At 43.8% G+C, this 13,442-nt stretch overlaps 1 protein-coding gene across 1 annotated transcript in view; it reads right to left on the bottom strand.

Moving 5' to 3' along the window:
* sema3bl (sema domain, immunoglobulin domain (Ig), short basic domain, secreted, (semaphorin) 3bl) overlaps nt 1–12,820 on the bottom strand; it is a 69,729-nt gene extending 56,909 nt beyond the window's left edge. Inside the window, exon 1 of the mRNA XM_042303953.1 lies at nt 12,427–12,820. Coding sequence (XP_042159887.1) covers nt 12,427–12,535 — 109 coding nt within the window. The 5' untranslated portion in view covers nt 12,536–12,820. The remainder of the gene's footprint in view (nt 1–12,426) is intronic.
* Between the last annotated feature and the right edge of the window lie 622 nt (nt 12,821–13,442).

The raw sequence follows: 13,442 nt of genomic DNA, 5'->3' as shown, positions 1-13,442 counted from the left end.
CCTGATTACCGACAACAACGAAATAGCCTATAGGGAGGAGGTCTGAGACCTGGCCTGGTGGTGCCAGAATAACAACCTATCCCTCAACGTAACCAACACTAAGGAGATGATTGTGGACTACAGGAAAAGGAGCACCGAGCACGTCCCCATTCTCATCGACGGGGCTTTAGTGGAGCAGGTTGAGAGCTTCAAATTCCTTGGTGTCCACATCAACAACAAACTAGATTGGTCCAAACACACCAAGACAGTCGTGAAGAGGGCATGACAAAGCCAATTCATCCTCAGGAAACTAAAAAGATTTGGCATTGTTCCTGAGACACTCAAAATGTTCTACAGCTGCACCATCGAGAGCATCCTGACCGGTTGCATCACTGCCTGGTACGGTAATTGCCTCCGACCGCAAGGCACTTCAGAGGGTAGTGCGTACGGCCCAGTACATCGCTGGGGCAAAGCTGCCTGCCATCCAGGACCTCTACACCAGGCGGTGTCAGAGGAAGGCCCTAAACATTGTCAAAGACCCCAGCCATCCCAGTCATAGACTGTTCTATCTACTACCGCATGGCAAGAGGTACCGGAGTGCCAAGTCTAGGACAAAAAAACTTCTCAACAGTTTTTACCCCCAAGCCATAAGACTCCTGAACAGGTAACCAAATGGTTACCCGGGACTATTTGCATTGTGTTCCCCCCCCAACCCCTCTTTTACGCTGCTGCTACTCTCTGTTTCTCTCTTATATGCATAGTCACTTTAACTATACATTCAGGTACATACTACCTAAATGGCCCGACCAACCAGTGCTCCCGCACATTAGCTAACCGGGCTATCGGCATTGTGTCCCACCACCCACCAAACCCCTCTTTTTTACGCTTCTGCTACTCTCTGTTCATCATATATGCATAGTCACTTTAACAATACTTACATGTACATACTACCTCAATAAGCCTGACTAACAGGTGTCTGTATATAACTTGCTACTCTTTCTTCAAATGTCTTTTTACTGTTGTTTAATTTCTTTACTTACCTACACACACACTTTTTATTTCCTTTTTTTTGTCCCGCACCATTGGTTAGAGCCTGTAAGTAAGCATTTCACTGTAAGGTCTACTACACCTGTTGTATTCGGTGCATGTGACAAATAAACTTTAATTTGATTTGCGTTTATCGTCGAAGGAATGAGCGTTACACCGAGGCCTGTACTCTGGAGCGGGATAGATTTGGAGGTGGAGGGTCCGTTATGGTCTGGGGCGGTGCGTCACAGCATCATCGGACTGAGCTTGTTGTCATTGCAGGCAATCTCAACGTTGTGCTTTACAGGGAAGACATCCTCCTCCCTCATGTGATACCCTTCCTGCAGGCTCATCCTGACATGACCCTCCAGCATGACAATGCCACCAGCCATACTGCTCGTTCTGTGCTTGATTTTCTGCAAGACAGGAATATCAGTGTTGGCCAGCGAAGAGCCCTCTTTCTCAATCCCATTGAGCACGTCAGGGACCTGTTGGATCGGAGGGTGAGGGCTAGGGCCATTCCACCCAGAAATGTCCGGGAACTTGCAGGTGCCTTGGTGGAAGAGTGGGGTAACATCTCAGAGCAAGAACTGGCATATCTGGTGCAGTCCATGAGGAGGAGATGCACTGCAGTACTTAATGCAGCTGGTAGCCACACCAGATCCTGACTGTTACTTTTGATTTTGACCCTCCCTTTGTTCAGGGACACATTATTCAATTTCTGTTTGTCACATGTCTGTGGAACATGTTCAGTTTATGTCTCAGTTGTTGAATCTTGCTGTGTTCATACAACTAAGTTGGCTGTTAAGTTGTTAAGTTGGCTGAAAATATACGCAGTTGACAGCGAGAGGACATTTCTTTTTTTGCTGAGTTTATATCAAATGCAGCAGGCGTTGTTGCTCTTGGCACTTCCTGTCAACAGCTCCAGGGTGGAATGAATTGATGAGACAATTTTTTATTAGACCTTTATTTAACTAGGCAAGTCAGTGAGGAACAAATTCTTTATTTACAATGACGGCCTAACAGTGGTTTAACTGCCTTGGTCAGGGGCAGAACAACAGATTTTTACCTGGTCAGCTCTGGGATTCGATCTAGCGACCTTTTGGTTACTGGCCCATTGCTCTAACCACTAGGCTACCTGCCGCCCCAGAAGGCGTGGGGTGATGGGAACCTCCTCTGAGACCGTTCACAGCGCACGAGGAACAAAGTCCGTGTCCCAACAAAGTCCGTGTCCAAATGCAGCTTACAGTGGGGGGATTGTTCACAGCGACGCACATCATTGTGAGCGACACTAACTTTGTTCCCCTTGCGCTGTGAACGCTCTCAGAGGGGGTTCCCATCACCCCACGCTTTCTCCTGCTCACCTTTCACTGGCCCACAGCCACACAACTCTGGATCTCTAGTGCGAAGACATGGGTAGACACATGTATATACACACACATTACACTAACTGACTAACACACACACACACGCACAGAGACAACATACAGACAGACTCCAAGTTAATTCCTCATCCAATCTAATTCTACGATACTCAACATTACACCCACACACGTAGCCTCACCCAGACCAACACACTGAGACCACAGGACCTTCCTTACACTCTACCAATCCTCTGTTTCATTTGCCAAAAGGCAAGAATAATATTCTCAGCTTCCTGTGTTTACTGCACTGAACATCAGCCAATAGGAGAAATCAGAGAATCAGAGAATTAGATGTGGCACTCAATCAATGTGATTACAGTAGTATGGGGGGGGTAAATGTACAGGACCCCCTTGCATTTAGACATTCTTATCAATACTACTACCCCCCCCAACCTCCCTCCAGCTCCCCAGACCCCCAGTACCATAGCCAAATGAGACCCCCAGGACCACGGCCCTGCGACCCCAGTTGAAACTGTAGCCCTGTTCACTAACTCTCTCACCGGGTCAACTAGCCACGGAAGAAAGGACCAACCCCACCAGCAGTCAGAAAATATACAAACCCCACTCACTCCTCACAGAGTAACAGTGAATGCAGGGATTGCTGTAGGTTGAAAGCCTAAAGTAAATACTCTTCCCTCCTCCTCAAACTCCAGACCTATTTTTCTCATATTTTCTCCCTCCTTCTTTCTTTGCCTGCACTACGGGCCAAGCAGGACCTCTTGCTCTCTCTTTCTCTCCAATGAAATATGATGAAATATGCAGAGGTCTGAGATGTTTACCCAAGACTAGGAGAGGGAGAGCCTTTTATGAAGAAACCGAGAGCCGACATCAAATCCCTGGCATCCATCACCTTTAAAGAATGAGTTGCACCTAAACAGGAACTAATCCCTTTAAAAAGGTCTATGTGGCATCGATACGAGTCAGAAACAGTTATTCTAGTGTCAAAATTGACTACAAAGTGTAAATTAGGATAATTTTGGTCATAAAGTCATTCTCATCCAAAACAGAGTTTGGATCCTCAGTGATGTCAAGAAATCATACCCCCTTTTGCCAAGCTCCACGTGCAAATTGCCCCTCTTCCCACTTCGGTTCCCTTCATTGAGGGGAATCGATTAATCTGGCCCTTGAAAGAAAAGAGATACTGTTGGTTATGTAATGTTATCATTTGATAATAGTAGCGAGGCAGGCTAGCTAGCTAGCTACATGCTAGCTAACGTTAGACTACAAGTTGGATTTGCAAGTTAGTTCGTTGCTCATACAAATATATTCTGTATTTTATAGGGCAAAACTAAATAATGGATTCAGCTATGGTGGTAGCTACCTCATGTCTGAGTCTGACTAAAACAGTGAATTAGGAGCATTACAAACTGGAATGGCGTCACCAGCCTAAATCTAATCCAATCTGGAGCTACAGTCAGTCTACATCTGTAAAGCATAGAATTAGGGTTTCCACTAGTTAACACAGCCACAAAGTCTATAACAAAAGATTAGATTAAGATTAGGGTTAGGCACAAGGTTAACAGTGTGGTTAAGGGTTAAGGTTAGGGGATAGTAACATTAGTAGTCTCTAAAAGAATAATACTTTTAGGAAAACGTTTTTTTATGTTTAGCTCACATAATTTCATTTAAATGTTCACATTAAGGTTTTTGTAATATAATAAATCAAATCAAATTCAAATCAAATGTATTTATATAGCCCTTCGTACATCAGCTGATATCTCAAAGTGCTGTACAGAAACCCAGCCTAAAACCCCAAACAGCAAGCAATGCAGGTGTAGAAGCATGTTGGCTAGTAAAAACTCCCTAGAAAGGCCAAAACCTAGGAAGAAACCTAGAGAGGAACCAGGCTATGAGGGGTGGCCAGTTCTCTTCTGGCTGTACCGGGTGGAGATTATAACAGAACATGGCCAAGATGTTCAAATGTTCATAAATAACCAGCATGGTCAAATAAAAGGTCTGGGACAAGTAGCACGTCAGGATTCCATAGCCGCAGGCAGAACAGTTTAAACTGGAGCAGCAGCACGGCCAGGTGGACTGGGGACAGCAAGGAGTCATCATGCCAGGTAGTCCTGAGGCATGGTCCTAGGGCTCAGGTCCTCCGAGAGAGAGAAAGAAAGAGAGAAAGAGAGAATTAGAGAGAGCATACCGAAAATTCACACAGGACACCGGATAAGACAGGAGAAGTACTCCAGATATAACAAACTGACCCTAGCCCCCCGACACATAAACTACTGCAGCATAAATACTGGAGGCTGAGACAGGAAGGGTCAGGAGACACTGTGGCCCCATCCAATGATACCCCCGGACAGGGGCAAACAGGAAGAATGTGTCAAAAACTAATTTAGACATGAATTAATGTTTTTCTATAGCTTCCAAACTCTTTTTTTATAATTGAGGAGGAGTACCAAGATGGCTGCATGATGGTTTCAATACAGTGTCCTCAGTAATCCAGAGTTTATACACATCACTGATTTATACACATATACAATACACACGCACACACACAATCAAAAATACAGATGACACACAGAGACTTATGCTGTAATGTATAGTGTGTATATAGACAAACAGACTTGCACAGACAATCTCTCTCTCACACACACCAACACACACACACACACATTGCTAGCCCTCCTTGTATCCTCCTTCCATCGCTATACCACCATCCTCTCCATTCATGCATTCATCAATCCCTCTCTTTTCCCTAACATTCCCTTAACACACACACAGTCCTCCTATAGAGCCAGGCCTGTAGAGGCCTGCCACACTGACCCAGCTGTTCTCTATGGTGCTGCTTTAGTTTGTTACAGTTTTTTTTGATTGCTTAAGCACGATTTTCAAAACAGGGCCCGTGTTTTCAAAACACTACACACAATTAGCACAACCACACACCCAATTAGCAAAACACTACAGATCCTTTGCAAAATTAAACACTCTTGTAAAAACTATACACTTTTTAAAAACCACACTTTGTTACCATATGAAACACACACGTTTCACATTACTATGCTCTGTTTGCACGAGTTACACTCTGCTGTGATAAACCTAAAACACTTTTAGCACTTCTACTTCCCTATGATTAGAGTAGGCTACTATCAACAAAGTACAAATATAATGTCAATTCACCAAACACTACACAAGACCAATGTTGCAGACTGAAGAAAGTCATTTATTTCTCAACACGCCCAAAATGTTGACATGGAGATTCATAATACTGTAACTAAACGTCACTTTACGTAATGTAAGATGTAAGATCAAAATAAAATAAAAAATTAAAAAATAACTAGACATTGTCTCTTCGCCTAGCTGGATCTGGCCAGAGAATTTCATCAACATCGCAGGTAATGTTGTCATTAGCAAGACACCTTGGAAAGAAACGTCTTGAATGACGAATCCATCCTTGCATTGCTGCTACCTCCACCTGGTCACAGGCCTCCTCCATGGCTTGGATGAGGGGTACCTCAGCCTGGAGACGGAGATCATATACCTTCCACCTCTATGCCAAGAAAAACTCTTCTATAGGGTTGAGGAATGGAGAGTATGGTGGAAGATATAGGACGGTGAAATGTGGATGTTGCTGAAACCAGTTCTGAACCAGAGCAGAGCAGTGGAAAGACACATTGTCCCAGACAACAATGTATTGCATATGATCGATTTGATTTGCTGCTGTTATGTTGTGCAATTGGTCCAAGAATGTAAGTATGAGTGCTGTGTTGTAAGGGCCCATATGGGCATGGCGGTGGAGGACCCCATTCTGTGTAATGGCTGCACAGAGTGTTATATTACCCCCACGTTGCCCTGGGACATTGACTATAGCCCTGTGGCCAATGATGTTTCTTCCCCTCCTTCGTGTTCTCGTCAGGTTGAACCCAGCCTCATCTACGTAAATGAACTCATGCTGGATCTCCTCTCTATCCATTCGTAAAACTCTCTGACAAACAGTGTCAGGCAAAATTGTGTAGTTCAGTGTAGATCTAGTATACATATTACAGTACAGTAAAAGATTATGAGACAGTATGCAACATCACACTGCTAAAGTGAATACATACCTCTGCATAATAATGCCGCAGTCATTTCACCCTTTCGGAATTGCACTCGATAAATTTGCTTCATTTGAATATGTTGTTTTTTTAGGATGCGTGCCAGTGTTGCTGTTGAGACCTGATGGATGTCGTTGAAAAGGGCGTGGTTATTGACCATGTTAGCTTGGAGCTGCTTGAGTGTTATAGCATTGTTGGCCAAAACCATGTTTACTATCTCCCTCTCTTGCTGTTCTGTGAACATAGGAGGCCTTCCCCCTTGTCGTCCCTGACCCTCAAACCTATGTAGAAAAAAAACAGTATACAATAGTACAGTAATTTCGCAGGAAAAGGTAACAGAAGTGCTGATAGTGCATAGAATACAGTACTGTAAGCAGTTACTGAAACCGTGCAGATGTTTTTGATATGATGATATTTTTACAATACCTATTTTCCAGTCTAAATGTTCTCATCACACTTGCCACTGTATATCGGCTTAGATTTGGCTGTACTCGCAGTCCAGCCTCCCTCAGCGTCAGGCCGTGGTTGACAACGTGGTCAACCAGTGTAGCGCGGATCTCATTTGTCAGATTCGGTCCTCTTTGAGCACCTTCTTGTCTTCCTCTTCCTCCTCCTCGTCCTCCTCGTTCTCCTCGTCCTCCTCGTCCTCCTCGTTCTCCTCGTCCTCCTCATCCTCCTCGTCCTCCTCGTTCTCCTCGTTCTCCTCGTCCTCCTCCTCCTCTTTCTCTGACTCTTTCCATTGTGCTTGAAGGCCGATGAACTCACCTGCTGCTTTTTATAGTGCTAATACACCTGATTGGTGTGTCTACAATTAAGCAAACGAGTGTTTGCACACCCGATGACTGTGTTGAACCAATAGGTTGGAGGGTGTGGTAATCTGACAGTCAGTGCTTTGGTATTGCAAGGACGTGACTTCATGATAGATTTTTGTGTGTAATGTATGTTAAGTGTGTTTAGCGTTTTGCAAATCACTGTGTGTAGAGTTTTGCAACAAGTGTGAGGTTGACAATGTGCTTATAGTTGTGCAAATATGGGCTGATGTTTTGCTTCTTGAGTGTAAGGTTTTGCTAATAGTGTACTACTTTTAATTTTAGTGTGTAAGCAATCCAAAAAAACTGTAAATGCTGCGGCTCAGCTGGACCTTAATGGTTCCACAGACAATGATCTACAGAGAGGTTAAAGAAACAGACCAAGAGATGAATCTATCAGTGTGTCTATCTATCAGTGTGTGTGTGTGTGTGTGTGTGTGTGTGTGTGTGTGTGTGTGTGTGTGTGTGTGTGTGTGTGTGTGTGTGTGTGTGTGTGTGTGTATGGTGTGTGTGTGTGTGTGTGTGTGTGTGTGTGTGTGTGTGTGTGTGTGTGTGTGTGTGTGTGTGTGTGTGTGTGTGTGTGTGTGTGTGTGTGTGTGTGTGTGTATGTGTGTGTGTGTGTGTGTGTGTGTGTGTGTGTGTGTGTGTGTGTGTGTGTGTGTGTGTGTGTGTGTGTGTGTGTGTGTGTGTGTGTGTGGTGTGTGTGTGTGTGGTGTGTGTGTGTGTGTGTGTGTGTGTGTGTGTGTGTGTGTGTGTGTGTGTGTGTGTGTGTGTGTGTGTGTGTGTGTGTGTGTGTGTGTGTGTGTGAAATGGGTCAAATGGACATGACTCCAAACAGAACGACTAAAAGCATGGGAAAGCCCAGAGTTAGCCCTTTAGTGACTTGGATAGACCAACACAGTACAGTAACTGTAGCTTATCAGAACCAAATCTAAACACTGAAAACATCTCAACATCAGATCACTCTCCACTCAATACGGAACCTGGCCATTACAGACCGAAAAGCCCAAACCCCGACCAGATGAGACAGTATGGGGAGAGGAGCAAGGGAAACAGGGGGAGAAAGGCATGTTACCTAATTAGAGGCTGTGTATAGCTCTCAGTGATAGTCACCACTGGACTGGAGGAAGCCACGGGTCTCTCATGATGGAGCTCCAGCCATGGCTGTGTAATCATTACTTCCCAGTCACACTGACATGCCCTTACTGGGACTGGGAGATATTGGTGGTGCTGGGAGTAGAGGGGATCTGAGGAGTAGAAGGGGTCTGAGGAGAGGTTGCGTAGAGTTCATAACCCCACCTGCTTTCACTGACTTGATGAGGCATTACAAAAACCCTCTGGTTCCACGTCAAATGATCTGTCCTGACAAGAAATATGTTTTCCTCAACATCACTTCATTGTAATTTCCTTTATAGGCATAAAGAAAAACACAATAGGTTTGCCAGAGTCCGAAGAGTTTCCATAGGTCTGACAAGTGGAACCTTTTCTCGGGCAATTTCTTTCTCTCTTACATTTTCCCAGCCTCCACTCTCCTCTCTCACACATCTCATGTGTTCCTCTCCCTCTCTCCACTCCTCTGTCGGTGCTGTGTGATCTGATGGCATTGTCGTCTGGGAGCTGTAACTTCAGAGTGCTGCGGCAGAGGTGGCAGACATGGTGACACTTTATCAGGGCTCAGACACCAGACACACACGTGTGAGAGCGTCACAGAGTGTGATAAGAGAAGAGATGACAGCGCTGAGGTGTCGGGCGTCTAGCAGATAGCTACCTGCTACTGTCACCATTCCTGCATAGCAGCAGCAAGGCAGCCATCTTGTTTTTTGAGATACTGGAACACACAGACATTGTTGATGGACATTCTAGAACAATCCACCACTCAATGGCAGACAGTCTATATTATAAACTGGGTGGTTCGAGCTCTATATCAGACCGTATAGCAAGGGTATGATAAAACATATATTTTTACTGCTTTAATTATGTTGGTAACCAGTTTAAAACCGTAATAAGGCACCTCTGGGCCTAAGAACAGCCTTTAGTTGTGGTATATTGGCCATATACCACATCCCTTCAGGCTTTATTGCTTAATTAGAACAACTCCTCATACTTTCTTGAGCTTCTGCTTTCCTAAAGTGATTCCATAATGACAATTTTCATGGATACACACTCTAAACACACTCCTGGAGTTGAGCTGAGAGGCAATGCCAGCAGGAGCTAGTCCACTCCAATTCTGTCAACCTCTGTCATACACCAAAAGGTTTTACTCCGTATTTCACTCTCGGAGCTGTACAGAATGCTGTTGATTGGTGTGATGAGCCAACTGGATTGGTTTCTGAGACCCCTTTTTCTGCCTTATGTTTCTAGATTATTGCAGAAGTCTGGGAGCTAGAGAGAGAGGGATGGAAACACCCAACATTCCAGCCTCTGGATCTCCAGACAATGACAGATTATTCAGCTCCTTCTCAATCACCCCTCAACAACATCTGGGAAACACTGTAAAACAAACACATTAATGAATTAAAACAAACAGCCTCTCCATCTGCAGTACTCTGGAAACAAATTGAATCCTTTCAAAGTGGATGAAGATGAGGAGCCCTGTGTTTATGTGTGTATTTGTGCTTGTGTACATGTGAGCAAGAGAGAGATGTGTGTGTGTGTGTGTGTGTGTGTGTGTGTGTGTGTGTGTGTGTGTGTGTGTGTGTGTGTGTGTGTGTGTGTGTGTGTGTGTGTGTGTGTGTGTGTTGTGTGTGTGTGCAGCATGCGTGCGTGCGACTGTTTGTGTCAGTGCATTTGAGCGTGTACAGGCTTATTTACCCTGCTGAGGTCTACATATGCCTGATGGGGCAGAGGAGGGGGAGGATGGGGAGAAGGGAGGACATGGTGGAAGGTGAGGAGACAGAGGGCCACGGGGCTGGGGGTCTCCATCTACAAACACTCACCAGCACACACAGAACAGACCTGGGGCTACAATGACAGCCCCTGAGACCCCTAGTACACACCCGGCCCCTAGACCCCCATCCCCGGGGACCCAGACCCACTTTAAGAGCCCACCACCAGGGGTTCCCCACTTCACATCACAAACACTGCCTGCTCCGACACCAACCATCCATCCAGCCTGACACCCAGACTAATCACACAGAGCAGGAGGCAGGGGCACTACCAGATCCAATACCAACATCAACCAATACCACCAGGGGGCGAAGAGGGTTAGAAGGAGGGGAGGGGGGAATGGGGGAGTGAAGGGGGGGAAGGAGTAAAGGGGTGGGTTAGGGGGACCTGGGACTCTAGTCTGAAGGACCGATTGGAGGCTTAACAGTCTGATGATTATCTTTGAGTGAAGGAGTAGATGGGAGGAGGGGTGTAACAGATGGAGGGAAGGAGAGGTAGTGGTGATTCAGAGGAAGGTGTGCTGCTTAGTACCCCTTCCTGCTTTAAATACCCATACTAATAGATTAAATAAGATAATTACACTTTTTTCCTTTTTCTAAATGGCCTCTAAATCCCCAGGGAAGGATGATATCTCAGGGCTTTATAGTGGGATCTGGCTAGGGGAAAGATTTGAGTCAATACCAGCTACATTTTACAAGTCAGTCAGATGTGGCATTTGTCAGCAACAGGATGAAGAAAATATGAACATAATTATTTTCTATTGAAAACATCTAGTCCAACAGGAGGAAATCCCGTTGGACTTTTATCACTAATGCTTGCAGACCCACTGGGACTGGAGAAGGGCCATGTTTGTGAACACTGACCAGGAAATTACAACTCTATGTTCCCGCCAAATCAAGCATATACATATACAGGCAGCCTGAGATGACAAAGATACTCAGGGGTATCACACGTTCAAGGCATGTACAACCATAATTCCACATTTCTAACCTTGTGAGATTGATTTATCCCACTCTAGTCTATGAGCCGCAGATAAAACAGCAGTTGAATGTAAGTGGTTAGACAATACATTATGAATCCATATATTGTCATAGTTGAGTGTGCGAAGACAGAGCCTAGAGGTTTCCGTCTCGAACAGCAGTGTCCGCTCGCTCTATAAAACTTAATCGCGGCGCAGGAATGAAATAAACGTCTCGCGCGCCACGGTGTGCCAGACCGCAAAGAGGTGAAAATACACCAAAAATCCCTTCAGGGAGAAAGGTCGGCGATGTATCCACGTTAAAACCAACAAACTAAATGTGTGGCTTCGACTAACCGCTCGCTGCCTACAGTAGACCACAGTCAACCATATTTAAACAATCATTTCCCACCTTGACAAGACCCTCCAAGAAGCCTGTGCGTGGGATGTAGGTTACAACACTGAGGAATTAAAATATTTAACTCATCCACATTATATAAAACAGGCCTGTGCATTAAAAACACTCAGAAGCTAAATTTGTAGCTATAATATACCTATAGAATGTTGTATTTTTTTGTATCTAGGCCTATTTAATTTTTTCAATGTTCTCAAAAATCTTACACATTAACTCATGTTCTCATGAACTGAACAATAGAACATACTGTATTTCTTATTGTCCAATAAATGATGTAGATTACATTGAATTCAACAGCACATAGAATATAATTTCATTAACACCAATATATTTAATTGCCTTTATCCCATTGTCTGAATTGTGCAAGCATAGGCCTATAATACTCTACAATATTATTTGCAACACACCTTTAAGAAATTCATACTGTTGCCCACAATTGGGCTCACACGCTTTGAATGGCTCTGCTCTGTGGAGAGCCCTGACGTCTGTGATGTGTCTTGTCGAAAACACAGGCGAACACAAACACAAACACACACTAGCCTTTGAGGTGCTTACATGGGAGTGGGTAGCCTAATAATGGATACAAAGCAATAGGCTATAATTCACATACACGCCCTGGAAAAAGTAATGCACATGTTCAAACACCTTGTGCGCATTCTGTCAAAATCTATTTTCAAATGATGACACATAGTTGAATATGAATAGACTATTAGGCAAAATAATAATTTAATTATTCCCCAGTTGTAAGCCTAGATCGGTCAAAACGTTCCTACCCATCCGGGTCTTAGACGTTGTTGAAATAATAAAACATTTGAAAATAAGAAAAATAATCAATAGCTGACCAGAAAACATAAATGTGATCAAATGAATGTATTTGAATGTATTTTACCTTTGTATGAAAGTCTGAGTCGTGGTACGTTCATCTTGGTAGCTGAGACTGTTGTTAGAAGAAGAGCAAACCGAATCATCCGCTGGCAGAAATATGATAATTCCTTCATCCTTGGAAATGTCCTTTTGAATTTCGATAGATCTTTGAGTTTGGGACGTTTTGCAATTCACTTCTGTAACAAACGAATATTTAAATTCAAAATTATTGTAGCACTGTATTTTCATAAGTTATAAAACTGTTTGTCATAAACGTGAAGGACTCAGTCACTCCTGTATCTAGACTCCGTGCATAATTTTCTCAGATATTAGTTTGTTCCGGGTCCACCACTCTCTCTGTGCCGGGCTTGACAGCGTGGGTTTGTTTCTACCTCTGAACAGACTTCGCTATACAACCCCGCCTTTCTCTGGAGGAGCAAGAGAACAGAGCAGCAGCCAGCAAAGGGAAGCGTTCCAAGCGACCCGCCTCTCGCCAGACACGCTCTCAACGAAAATGCTCATCGGAGAGTCCACTTTACACACTATGTGATAAATAAGTTTGTTACATTATTTTGTCGATGAGGGGCTGTAATTGAGTAAAGCTCAAACCCTGCGTCTGTTTAGGTATTTTAACCTGACATGGAGTGAAACGAATAAATTATCATGGTCTGTGCGCAAGAAGTACTATTGGATATTTGGGGCAAAGTGATGCAATCTCAAGAAGACCTTAAAGGATTTACATTTAACTGAAAAACATATTGAACAAAGTAACAATTAGTGGTGTAAAAAGTACCCAATTCTCATACTTAAGTAAAAGTAAAGATACCCTCATAGAAAATGACTCGAGTAAAAGTGAAAGTCACCAAGAAAAATACTACTTGAGTAAAAGTTTAAAAGTATCTGATTTTAAATATACTTAAGTATCAAAAGTAAATGTAACTGCTCAAATATACTTATGTATCAAAAGTAAAAGTAGAACTATAAAGCATTTCAAATTGCTTATAATAAGAAGATCAGACGGCGCAATTTTCAATAGATTTT

Source organism: Oncorhynchus tshawytscha, linkage group LG22 (assembly GCF_018296145.1).
Source record: "Oncorhynchus tshawytscha isolate Ot180627B linkage group LG22, Otsh_v2.0, whole genome shotgun sequence".
In the NCBI taxonomy this organism is placed as follows: domain Eukaryota; kingdom Metazoa; phylum Chordata; class Actinopteri; order Salmoniformes; family Salmonidae; genus Oncorhynchus; species Oncorhynchus tshawytscha.
This window is presented reverse-complemented; position numbering and strand designations above follow the sequence as displayed.